Source organism: Sinocyclocheilus anshuiensis, unplaced genomic scaffold (assembly GCF_001515605.1).
Source record: "Sinocyclocheilus anshuiensis isolate Anshui unplaced genomic scaffold, SAMN03320099.WGS_v1.1 scaffold1765, whole genome shotgun sequence".
Taxonomy (NCBI): domain Eukaryota; kingdom Metazoa; phylum Chordata; class Actinopteri; order Cypriniformes; family Cyprinidae; genus Sinocyclocheilus; species Sinocyclocheilus anshuiensis.
Window position 1 is genome coordinate 290645 of NW_015539938.1, and position 12685 is coordinate 303329.

The 12685-nt window shown below is 34.3% G+C and overlaps 1 protein-coding gene across 1 annotated transcript in view; it reads left to right on the forward strand.

The window, feature by feature from the left end:
• LOC107686965 (plexin-B2-like) overlaps window positions 1-12685 on the forward strand; it is a gene marked incomplete at its 3' end in the record, with an annotated part of 171579 nt that overhangs the window by 157583 nt on the left and 1311 nt on the right. Inside the window, exons 8-17 of the mRNA XM_016484089.1 lie at window positions 759-885; window positions 2372-2528; window positions 3753-3864; window positions 4289-4400; window positions 6657-6758; window positions 7043-7135; window positions 7554-7641; window positions 9130-9293; window positions 9645-9793; window positions 11376-11448. Coding sequence (XP_016339575.1) covers window positions 759-885; window positions 2372-2528; window positions 3753-3864; window positions 4289-4400; window positions 6657-6758; window positions 7043-7135; window positions 7554-7641; window positions 9130-9293; window positions 9645-9793; window positions 11376-11448 — 1177 coding nt within the window. The remainder of the gene's footprint in view (window positions 1-758; window positions 886-2371; window positions 2529-3752; window positions 3865-4288; window positions 4401-6656; window positions 6759-7042; window positions 7136-7553; window positions 7642-9129; window positions 9294-9644; window positions 9794-11375; window positions 11449-12685) is intronic.

Here is a 12685-nt window from a genome sequence, read left to right on the forward strand (position 1 = left end):
ATAAAATAGGATATATATAGTGTTATATTTTTATATTAGTTGTATATACTACGTTATACGTATTTTGTTATGTTTTTAAGTATATACTAAAAATATAAATGAAACAAACACAAATAATGCTTATTTAATTTAATTTTTTTTATTTTTTTATGCTTATTTAGATTATAATTTTTTTTTTTAACTTTGTACAATTAAATGGAATTTTTGACAGTGCTTTATTTATTTCTTATTTTATATTTAAATACACTATTTATTTTCTTAAACTTTTTTGTGTATTATATTTTTATAGTATTAATATATTACATACTACATATATATTCTTTAATTAGAATTATATTAGAATTATATATAATTTTATATTTTAAGTTATTTAATTGTATATTTTAATGGATTTTTACATTTTTGACAAGTTTTTTACTTATATATTCTATATATTTACATACAGTTTTATATTAGTGTGTCTATCTATCTATCTATCTATCTATCTATATATGTATAGTACTGTATTCCTTTATATAATTTTAAATATAAACTGAATGCATTTTTGATTACATTTTTTAATTATTATATGTAGATATATACTACTTTGAATTTGAACCGAGTTCATGATTTTTATTCGATTATTATTTACACAATACAAAATTGCAATGTAAAGACACAATCATCATGTTTCCCCTGAACATGAGTGTTATTTTATAACATTGCTGTATTTAATTGCATGAGGAGTGTTATGTTCTAATGCGTTATTGATTGCGTAGATGCACCAGGAGATCGGAGTGCAGTCGCGCGGAGGAAAAGAACGGTTGGCTGTGGAGTCCAAACCAACAGTGTGTGAAAATCGTCTCTTTCCACCCGCCAAATCTCAGCTGCTTGAAGTCCCAGCAGGTACCAGGCTGAGTGTCGCGGACACAATTACTAGAGTCTTATTTTTAAACCAGACTGCTCAGCGCTGATTATGAGAAAAGCTGAGCATGTCTCCCACACAACGAGGCCATATTGGTGAACAGACGGTGAAAACACAATGGGCGCTGATGGCGTGTTTAGAATGCTGTTGCTTCAATACGTTCTCTGATTACGGGATGTGTGTATTTAGAGGACTTTATAGCTGTTTCCTTGAGAGAAATGTTTAAAAGTTGTTATTTGTCCAAGGGCATTCTTATGAAATCTTAATTATTCAGACAAAGTTTGGAAATTTTGTGGGAGAGCCATAGCCTGGCAGTTCCACCTAAACATGATGAATATCATCGTAAATCCTTAATTTTTGCATTGAATTACATGGAACAAACCCAAACCAGTCATCTCCTTGTAATCTGTATTAGGCTTGCCGCGATAGACGGTGCTGACGGTGATACCGTTGTTAAGCCGCAACACCGGTTACGTCACTTGCCCACCGTGGCACCGACCCCCACCGTCGTTTAGATTTTTTATAGTAATAAAAATAATTTAGTTCAGTAAAAGAACAGACACTACAATTAAAAACTGAACGCGGCTGCTCAATGCAGCGTGCCGAACGACATTCATTTCTCCAGTGAGGAGAGTGAGTTGAGCTGACTGACAAGAAGAGTGAGGTGAGGTGAGACAGACAAAACGATGATTTAGTTTCGAAACGAAATGCAAAAGCGCCTGTTTGGCAGTATTTTGGATTTTGAAAAGCCTGTTGACTTTTGCCGTATATCTAAGGTGATTTTGGAAGTTTTTTTAAACATTCGTTTCTTATTTAATTGGTTCCACAGTGTTTGCTGATTTTTACTTTTAAACTTTGTGTAATTTATTTATTTTATTTGACATCAAGGTGTATGCCGTGCCTCCAAGCTTTCTTAATCGTTTTGCTAATAAACGTTCCACGTTTCTTATTTATTTGGTTATATATTATAGGCTACATGTTTACTTATTTCCAGTTTTGTAAAGGCTACCTATTTAAACTTTATGTAAGTTATTTGTTATTTTATATTAGGCATAGCCTGCCCTTTAGCATGGTGTATTTTTATTTGTTTTGTTAATAAAAGTTCTATGTTTTATATATAGGCTAAAGTGAGTTTGACGTTGTATTTTGTTGTTGCATTCAAGCAATTGACGCCGAATTGCCGCTGTTTGAAAGTGAAAGTAAAATGCCCACACCGCTTTTACAAGCTATTTAAAAGCAAAGGAAAGCGAGGAAAAGAGGGAACGCCCCCGCCCCCACGGTGATACCGGTATTATCCGTGTTGTCACACGTCGATTAACCGGTGGGAAAATTTCCTCACCGTCACAACCCTAATCTGTATATATGTAGTATTTTCAAAGATTCCCGATTGAAATTACGGATTGTTTTGCTCCTTTCTCTCATATCATCACAAGTGTGTGAGTTCAGAGTTTGTAAAATGTCCCTCAGGTTGAGATAAACGTCCGATCGCTGCCGGTCCTCAGAGATTCAGACCGGATCCTCTGCGCCTTCGGCTCTTATCAGAGCAACGGCAGGATGGTGGACGGCCAAATCAGTTGCCGCTTACCTGAGCAGCATCTTATACCGCTGACACCTGCGCACCAAGGTACGTCACTCACAACACAGGACATGTCATATGTGTGTCAGACTCTCTGAAATGTTGACTATGTTACTGAATGCACTGTTTATAAGTACCCTAGCCCTAATGAAGGGCTGTCTGTTCCTGAAAGCTTCTCATTTTATGTCTCAGCTGAATTATTAATTATTTTGAATTACATTTGAATTTACTATTTTCATTAAATTGTTTAATAAATAATTTAAAATATATATTTTATTAACTATTTATTTATTGTCTACATGTAGCAATCCAGTTGTTATGTTCTAGAATTATGTAGCATTTAAAGCAATAGTTTACATTTAATTTAATGAGTAATTAAAGATTTTCTATTATTATTTGCATTTATAATAAATAATGCATGTTATTATAATTTTATTAGAATTAATGAAAGGAATAATGTATTGTTCATAATGAATAAATTGTAATATTCATCTTATTATTTTTGTTTAAATGTTTTATTCATTTATTTTTTAAAACAACTGTTATTATTAATATTATTAGAATTCATATAATGTAGCAGTCCAGTTCTTAAAATGGTCCAGAATGATGTGGAGTTATAGCAATAGTCTAAATTAAATAATTAAAGTAGTATTTTAGTTCATGTTTTCTTTTATTTGTAATAAAAAATGTATTTTATTTTATTATAAATGTCATTTATAAATACAATAGTTATATTAAAGTAAAATGTATTTTAATATTTAACTGGTTTTTATTAATTATTTTATTTATTTTATGATTTACATGCTATTTCAAACGTATATTTTGTTGTTATTATTGTGAAACCCAAAAGGAGAAATTTCACACCGTGCGACCACATCTGTCCAAGCTACAAAAAGGGCAAAAACATAAAGATCACCATAAAAGAAGTCAATCTGACTAATCTTCTCCTCCATTAGCTGTTAACTTGAAACCAACCTGTCTAATTTGTGAACGAATTGTTCTTTTGAGTTGATTCTTTCCACTGAATCGCTTGATTTGGTTAAACAATCGGACCGATCCAATTCAACTCATTATGACTTTAATTTCAATCTTTAATTTGAAATATAGCTCAAATAGTCTACTTTATGTCCACTTGTAATGTTCATCAAGGTTTCTTGCTTCAAAAACAGTCCCTTACTGTCCTTTAAGGCTGTTTTGCTATTGTATCTTTAAGACTTTGATGCTGTGATTGGCTAACCTTCTCCTGACCCTCTCTGTGTATTTTTTTTGTAGATTTCGTGGCAGTTCCAGTCCACATCTTTGTGAACGGTAGCGTGCAGTTCGCGTCCAGCGAGTACAAGTTCTACAACTGCGCAGCGGCAGTCCGGAAAGCAGAAAATACACCGTACGTTTGCTGTCTGGGCTTCTATTGTCAGCGCTTTGTGCTGACAACACTGTGTGTTTAATGAATACAAGCATCTGTAACGATGAGGTTTACTCATAAATTGTAACGCATCACTGATGCTGGAATTGAATTTGATTCTATAGAGGCTTGCTTACGTTTTTTTTTTTTTCCCTCCAAGAGCAGGAAATTGCTTTCGTTTCTCATTCATTCATCACACATGAAAGTCGATCTCTCATCTCTTTTTTCCCCTTCTCCTTGTGTTTTAAGAGCTCTGGGACTTTGCTGATGAATGAGTATTATTTGAAGTGCTCCGGGACTATATGCTTTTACTCCAAACATTTACACACTGATGAAAAATGTAACTAGAACTCTGATTTGAACCTCTGCCGTCCTCTGCTTTAATCGCTCGCGTGTTTCTCCGCAGATGCACTTCCTGTGTAAGCAGCGCTTGGGGATGTCAGTGGAACATTGCGGCGCACACCTGCACGGATCTGAGCGATGCGGAAACCGGCGCCAATATAATCAAACACAGACAGGTACTGAACAGAGAACCCAATGAGAGTTAATACAGTCTGTTAACTCTCACTTAGTACACATATACTAACGTCAGAATTATTTAAATTAATTTTTTTTTTTTTTGTAAAGAAGTTAGTACTTTTATTCAGCATGGATGCATTAAATTAATCAAAAGTGAAAGTATAGACTTTTATAATGTTACATTATAATGTTCTCTTCTTCTGTTGAACCTTCTATTCATCAAATAATTCTGAAATAAAGGGGAAATTCAACTTTGCCATCACAGGAATATTTTTTTAACATATTCAAATAGGAAAAAAAGTCATTTTAAATTGAAATAATAATTTATAATGTTCCAGTTTTAATGGTATTTTGGATCAAATAAATGCAGCTTGAGTGTAAGAGACTTCAAAAACAAACAAGTGACATGACATGTGGCCAAGTATGGTGACCCATACTCAGAATTAGTGCTCTGTTTACATCGTATTATTTATTTACAAAATAAATAATACCAACCCCTAACGTTGTACTGGTAGTATACGACACCAAAACATCATAAAATGTGTTTGAAGCATCATATTAAAATCGAAAAATCAACATGAAATGTTCACAACCATTTTACTTCCATAATCAGATGTATTTCACAGAGAAACCAGGATATTCTTTGAAAAAAGTGGGATTAGTTACTTGAACAGAATTTTTGAAGGGAAACACAAAAATGCACCTCCTCACCATCCTTGAGTTGTTTAAACAATTATTGGCTATTTTCCCTGCCATTGTCGTCCTAATGATGTCATCTGTAATGGAAAATAATTTATTAACGCACTTGATAACTTTTAAAGGAATAGTTCACCCAAAAAATGAAAAATTTGCTGGAAATGTGCTCACCTTCAAGCCATCCAAGATGTAGATGAGTTTGTTTCTTCATCAGAAGAGATTTGGAGAAATGTAGCATTACATCACTTGCTCCCCAATGGATCCTCTGCAGTGAATGGGTGCCATCAGAATGAGAGTCCAAACAGCTGATAAAAACATCGCAATAATCCACACCACTACAGTCCATCAGTTAACGTCTTGAGAAGTGAAAAAGTGCATTTGTGAGAAACAAACCCATAATTAAGACATTTTTAACTTCAAACTGTTGCTTCCGGCTAAAATACGATTCCATAATAATCCATAATATTGCTTAAAGTCGTCTCATCTAAATCAGGAGGGAAATATGCTCAGATTAAGCACCATTTACAAGTGAAAACAGTTCTAAACAATGGGCTCGTATTTTGTATTTTTTCCAGAAAATGCCTTGATGGATTTGTTTCTTATAAACACAGATATTTCTTTATATTTCACAAGACGCTAATTGATGGACTGTAGTGGTGTGGATTACTTGTGATGTTTTTATCAGCTGTTTGGACTCTCAATCTGACGGCACCCATTCACTGCAGAGGATCTAGTGATGTAATGCTACATTTCTCCAAATCTGTTCCCATGAAGAAACAGACTCATCTACATCTCAGGTGGTCTGAGAGTGAGCACATTTTCAGCTATTTTTTCATTTTTGGGTGAACTGTTCCTTTAAGACCAGGAATGTATATTAGGCAAATAAAGACATTTTCTGACTTTCATTCTAACCTTCGACGGCGAGTGTTTTAGCAGTCTTGCAGATGAGGAAATGGGCTAAAAATGACACGTATGAAAAAGCACACATCGAGTAAACGTCTCGGTGATGTATGTCTGCTATCAGCACCATTGATTTGGGCCACTTTGATTAGTTTCATGTGCTTCTTGTCTTCAAGCACCAGATCCAACTGGTCTAGATATTTAATTTATTTATTTTCTTAAAACCATTTCTTGAAGCACACAGCTGAATCATTGTCGATATCCAGTGCCAGCAATTTCAGAAATGGCCTCCACACTGTTTGATATTTGCTGCTTCCTTGAACAGCTACACATGGCTGATGAAATGGACACAAAGTAAATGACTTTAATGCAAAACACATTAGCTGAATCGGCAAAATAAAATAAAAAATGGATGGGAAAAATGGATTATATACAATTAGCCACAGTCGCCAATGTCAGTGAGGATGTATTAGATTTCAGCTGTAAATAAACTGTTTTATTCATACACATCATCATAGTTAATGAGTTTTTCAGTTTCAATGGATGTTCATTCATTTAAGTCAGATGTGAATTTAAAATCACTCAGAAAATAGCCATAGATTAGTGTGGACTTCAGCAGACTCAGCTTTCCTGAGTTCTCCGTCTTCTCTGGGTTCTAGAACAAGAGCTGTCCGCGGTTCGAGAACCCAGATCCTGTCCTTATCCCGGTCGGATACAAAACCCGGATCAGTTTTGAGGGCATCAATCTGGACCCGTACAAGGTGAGTTCAATCAGTCTTGGTTTAAAGGATGTTTAATGGTTTTCTGGACAGCAAGAGAAAAACACTAATTGAGAAAATGCTTTTTGCCAGTGCACTTGCAATGCATTCGTAATCCATTATAAATCATAATTCACTTTCCTCTAAACAGAGGTCCGAATTTGACTTGTATTTTTTTTTTTCAAAATTTGTTCCCTTGTCTTCCTCCATCATTTCCTGTCCTCCTACCTGTGAATAAATGTGACAAAATGCTTTTTGTTGATGTTTTATGAATTGCGACACTTCAGGGTCGTGATTTCACCATCGGAACAGAGCTGACGAAGTTTGAGGAAGATGTCAAGACAGAGCCGGGACCCTTCTACTCTTTCAGCGGTTATACGGTTAGTTTCACACACACTCCATGTCTATTTCTCTCTCTATCTGCATGTTGCCCAAGGCAGACTGTTGTTCCTCTACTGTAAATCTTTTTATATAAAAAGCTCTTGCTAAATGATACACAACCAATTAGCAATGTAAGGGATACCTGCCTACACTTCAGTGGCTCTTCTGGCAGTTTGAGATCATAGCTCCCCCTATTGGAAAGTCTCCAGGCTGTAATTCATCTCTAGTGTTTAATGTGGAGGAGAGAACCGTAGGTGTTGAGCGGAGAGAGCAGCATATACTCTTCGGCTGCTTTTTGACTTCCTGCCAAACTGCCCGTGGATACGGAGAGGAATATTTTTACCTAAGATGAGCTCTTGTCCAAATGAGACGCTCCTGAAAGCTGGTCTGACTCACCCTCTGATCTGTCTCTTCCAGTTTTCCTTTGATAAAGCTCATGAGACCAACGTTCTGTTCCACGTAAGAGACAAATACACGGGAAAGAAGATCGACAGCAGTCTTAGCGGTAATCGCTTTCGCTCGCTTCTCATCATTTGCTCACCCTCATGTCGTTCCAAACCCGCATGACTCTTTCTTCTGTGGAACATAAAAGAAGTTAGTTTGAAGAATGTGCTGGTTGCTCTTGCAGTGGACTTACAATGAATGGGGACAGAAGTTTTTAAGCTTCAAAAATGGACAAAAATTAAAGGGTTAGTTCACCCAAAAATGAAAATAAATTCTGTCATTAATTACTCACCCTCGTGTTGTTGGAAACCCGTAAGACCTTCATTCATCTTCGGAACACAATTAAAGATATTTTTGATTAAATATGAGGGCTCTCTGACCCTCCCATAGACAGCAAGGTAACTACCACCTTCAAGGTCCAGAAAAGTACCAAGATGATCGACAAAGTAGTCCGTGTGACATCAGGGGGTGAGTAATGACAGAATTTTAATTTTTGGGTGAACTAACCCTTTAAGGAATCAAATGATCTGATTCTCATGTTAAACTCAGCGATATGTTGAACTTGAGAATCCAATCAATTCAGTTTGTGAATGATCATTTGGACTGGTTTTGTGAATCAGATCCACTGATTTGTTGGAAAGATTTGACTCAAAAGAATGATTCACAACGTAAATTTAGTTGTTTCTCACTCAAAGCCATTGAATGAGTTTAGAAGTCTTGAATATAGCACACGAGTCATATGAAATATGGTGCTTTTGCATCTTTTTTTGAAGCTTGTAAGGGGCAGTCCTTATTCATTGTTATTAAATTACATTACATTCTTCTCATATAACAACTTAAATTCAGTCGTTTCTCACCCAAAGCCATTGAATGACTTTAGAACAGTGGTTCCCAACCCTGGTCCTGGAGGCACCCCAACACTGCACGTTTTGCATGTCTCCTTAATCAAACACACCTGATTCAGGTCATCAGCTCATTAGTAGAGACTCCAAGACCTGAAATTGGTGTGTCAGAGAAAGGAAATATGTGCAGTGTTGGGGTGCCTCCAGGACCAGGGTTGGGAACCACTGCTTTTTATTTATATTATTTACTTATTTATATTATTTATTTTATTATATCATTTACTTATTGCATTATTTATGCAAAAAAGCTTCTTACAGGTTTGAAACAACATGAGTAAACAATGACAGAAAATTTAGACTGATTTTGTGAATCGGATCCATTGATTCATTCAAAAGATTTGACTCAAAAATTATTCATTTTCCAATTGTGCTTCAGTACTTCACATATAACAACTTAAATTCAGTTGTTTCCACACTCAAAGCCAATGTTTGATTTTATTTATATTATTTATGTAAAATGCTCTGTTTTTGTTTATATTATGTAAAAAATATTTAATTATGACATTTATTTTATTTTATGACATTATTTACAGTACTTATTATATTATTTGTGCAAAACATTTCCTACAGGTTTAGATATAAACTATACCTTTAAAACTTTTTTCCTAAAGTTCCTCTAGTGGTTTTACTCTGGGTTTGTCTTTCAGTCACTCTGTATAACTGCTCTCTGGGACGTGAAGACTGCAGCCTGTGTAAGAACGCCGACCCCAAATATCAGTGTGTGTGGTGCACGCATTCCAGCTCGTGTGTGTACGACCAGCTCTGTGCCTCGAAAGAGCCGGAGGAGTGTCCCGACCCCCAGATCACTGACGTGAGTCTTCACTGATGAGCCGAAACAAGCCAATGACCCTAAAACTCTGGGTTTTATGAAACATTTTCTAAATTAATGTTGTGATTTTGACAATCCTCAATACTCAAAACACAGCCCGAGAAAGTTCAAGCAATAATTTATAACTTTTCTTGTTCTCCTTTCCGGTTTTCACAAATTGTTAGAGTAAAAATCAGTAGAAACCTCAGGTCATGTTCTGTTCAGATGGCTGAATTACTGCTGGGAATACATTAGCTTGTTTAGAAATATTCATCTTTTTCTGTTGTTTTAGTGAGACTGGTCATCTCTGTGGTCTTTTCTCCCTGATTCGGGTGTTTTTATAATGTATTTCAGATCACGCCGAGATTCGGGCCGCTGAAAGGAGGAATAGCTGTAACTATTAAGGGCTCGAACCTTGGCATTCAGAAGGATGACATTAAAAACATCACAGTGGCTGGAGTGCCGTGCAAACACCTGCGGGAACGATACTCCGTCTCAACCAGGTAACAACACACACAAAAGCTGAGCCGCTTCACATGAATAGGTCTGTGACTAAATATATGTATATTATTTTTTTCAACAAGTGCTCAGTAAATTGAGGTGCTTAAACTTCAGATATTGTTTGTTAGTCTCACGAGACAAATAAATAGCAAATATTAAATTCAGTATACTTGTCATTTCATATGAAGATTGCAAATTTTGTAACCTTGTTACAGAAAATACAGTTTACACCAGTGTTAATTTTGACGGCAAATTTTGATTTAGTTTTAGTCATAGTCTTTTGACTAAAATGCCATTTAGTTTTAGTCATCTGAATTGTTTTTAGTTTTAGTCTAGTTTTAGTTTACTAAATATCATAAGATTTTAGTCGACTAAAACTACAGTAAATTTAGTCGGCTAAAATCTAATGGGTTTAGTTACAGTGCATTTATTAAGCATTTCTCTATCATTTCCAAACTCATTATATAGGTTTGATATTAAGGTTTTATCATGATAGACACCGATTTAACTGCGGTGACACAACATGCCTTTATGTTAAAATTAAATAAAACCACTTCTCATAAAGAACAAGATTTTTATTCGTTGACGAAAATGTCAATAGATTTACGTCATAGTTTTTGTCATTCAAAAAGAGTTTTAGTTCGTTATCGTCTCGCTGTCGTCGGTAACAAAAATGTCATTGACGAAAATTTACGAAAATTATTCGTCAATGAAATTAACACACCACGATTGGTCATGTTGTTGCAGTAAACATAATAATAAATACATAATATATATAACAAACCTCAAAATTAAAAAGATTGCTTATACAAATATAAAATATTTAAATACATAGTATTATATAATACAATTAATAAAATGTTTTTACATAAATAAAAAATCTATATACAGATTAGCTTGTTTGGGACCTTACATTGATTTATACTTATTGATAAACTTACCCTAAAAAATAAAATCAAAAATCCAGTCTAAATTCTAATATTTATACAAATTGATTATTTATTTAATATTAGATGATGCCAAAATTATGAGATTGTATAATTTTAATTGTTATAGAAAGTCGAAACTGTCTGACCTCTGAGGTGGTTTTATGTTATATAATAGTTTATCTGTCATATCTAATAAAAAAAAAAAACATGGGATTTGTGCTTGTAATGCTTTTAAAAATGCTGAGCATAACTTTACTCCTGTGTGGCTTCATGGTCTCTATATTTGAGTGTTTGGCGGCTCGGACACAGGAATAACTAAACAAGTTCGGTTACTGCAATACATCACAACATTTTTCATAAACTCTCTCACAAAGTGTGTTTGGTGCTGAACGAGAGCTCTCATAAAATGAAATCCCTGCTGGACTTTTCGCGTGCAGATCTCAGTGGTACCAAATGGCCTGGTTTTCAGCGAACGTCCTGTTCGAGAAATCTGGTTCATTCAAAGCTTAATTAAAAAATAATTACCCAGAATTCAAACATGTAAAAATGGCCCCAAGTATGATCCAAATAATGCCTTTTAGAATCTGCTCAAGGCGTCCTATTGTGCTTGAAATATTAAGCATGCACGAGTTGGTCTTTGCGTTTCCTCTTGTAGAACAACGTTAGATTTGTACACGTTTGAAATATGGAGCGTGTTGTGTGGATTCGGAGCTTTTCTCACAGGCAGTGTCAGGCTTGGCTGAGTCAGTGATTCTACATCAGGGGTTTATCAGCTCTGTTGTGAGCGTTCTGCCTGACTGAGTGTTTGTCTGGCTGCTAACAAGTTTGAAAAGGATCTTTCACAGGAGAGTTTGGCTTCAGAATGGTAAATAAGCTCGCAGAGAGATCGCTGTCAGAAGAGTCTGTCTGGGGAGGTTGATGTCCAGGTTTGGGGGTAACAGAGGATTGGTTTTCTGATTTCGGCCGTTATGAATCTGTGGGCTCATCTGTTCAGCACTGATGCTTTGGGTGTCTGGGTGGGAAAAGTTGGTCCAGCACTAATGAATCTTGTCTTCTGCACATTTTGACTTGATCTAGAATCCATTAGGGTTAAAGGAACGTTCCGGGTTGAATATAGCTTAAGCTTTATGGACCGCATCTGTGGCATGCTGTGTGCAGAAAATTATTCCACCTTGTGCTTCAGTTTGCAGAAACTATAAGATAGTCATTCATAGAACATGTATACATGCATGCATAGAATATTTGTAATACATTTTTAAAAGTATTAACTTACCATTTTATTTATATTATTTACACATACACACACACACACACACACATATGTAAATAATAATACAATTAAATTATTAATTTATTTTTATAAATTGCTAAATGTATCAATTTAGCGTGTGTGTATATATATATATATATATATATATATCTGTATACAATAACAGTTCTATTTGTGTATATGCATTTATTTATATGTATTAAAATAATAAATGTGTTAAAATAATATATTTTTTGAAAATAAATTTGTAAATGTATTTACAACTTTATTTATATTGTTTGTTAAAACATTAAATTAGTTTTAATATTCTATTAATATTATTCGAAACACACACACATATATGTAAATAATATAAATAATATAATGCAAGTAAATTAATAATTTGTTTTATGAATGTCTAAATGTATTAATTTATAATTTATGTATACATTTATATCATGTAAAAACATAGAATTATTTGTGTATATGTATTTATATGTAAATAATAATAATAAAATTTTATATATATATATATATATATATATATATATATATATATATATTACTGTAGCTAAACTAAGTCTTTTATTTTCAGTATTTTTTGCATTTGGCCTGAAAGTTTTTAGGATAAATTTCTTACCATGAGCCGAATTAACAATCAACAACATTATGCCAACAAAGGCAGCTGATTGACAGTCAGGGCAGCCTATGAAATG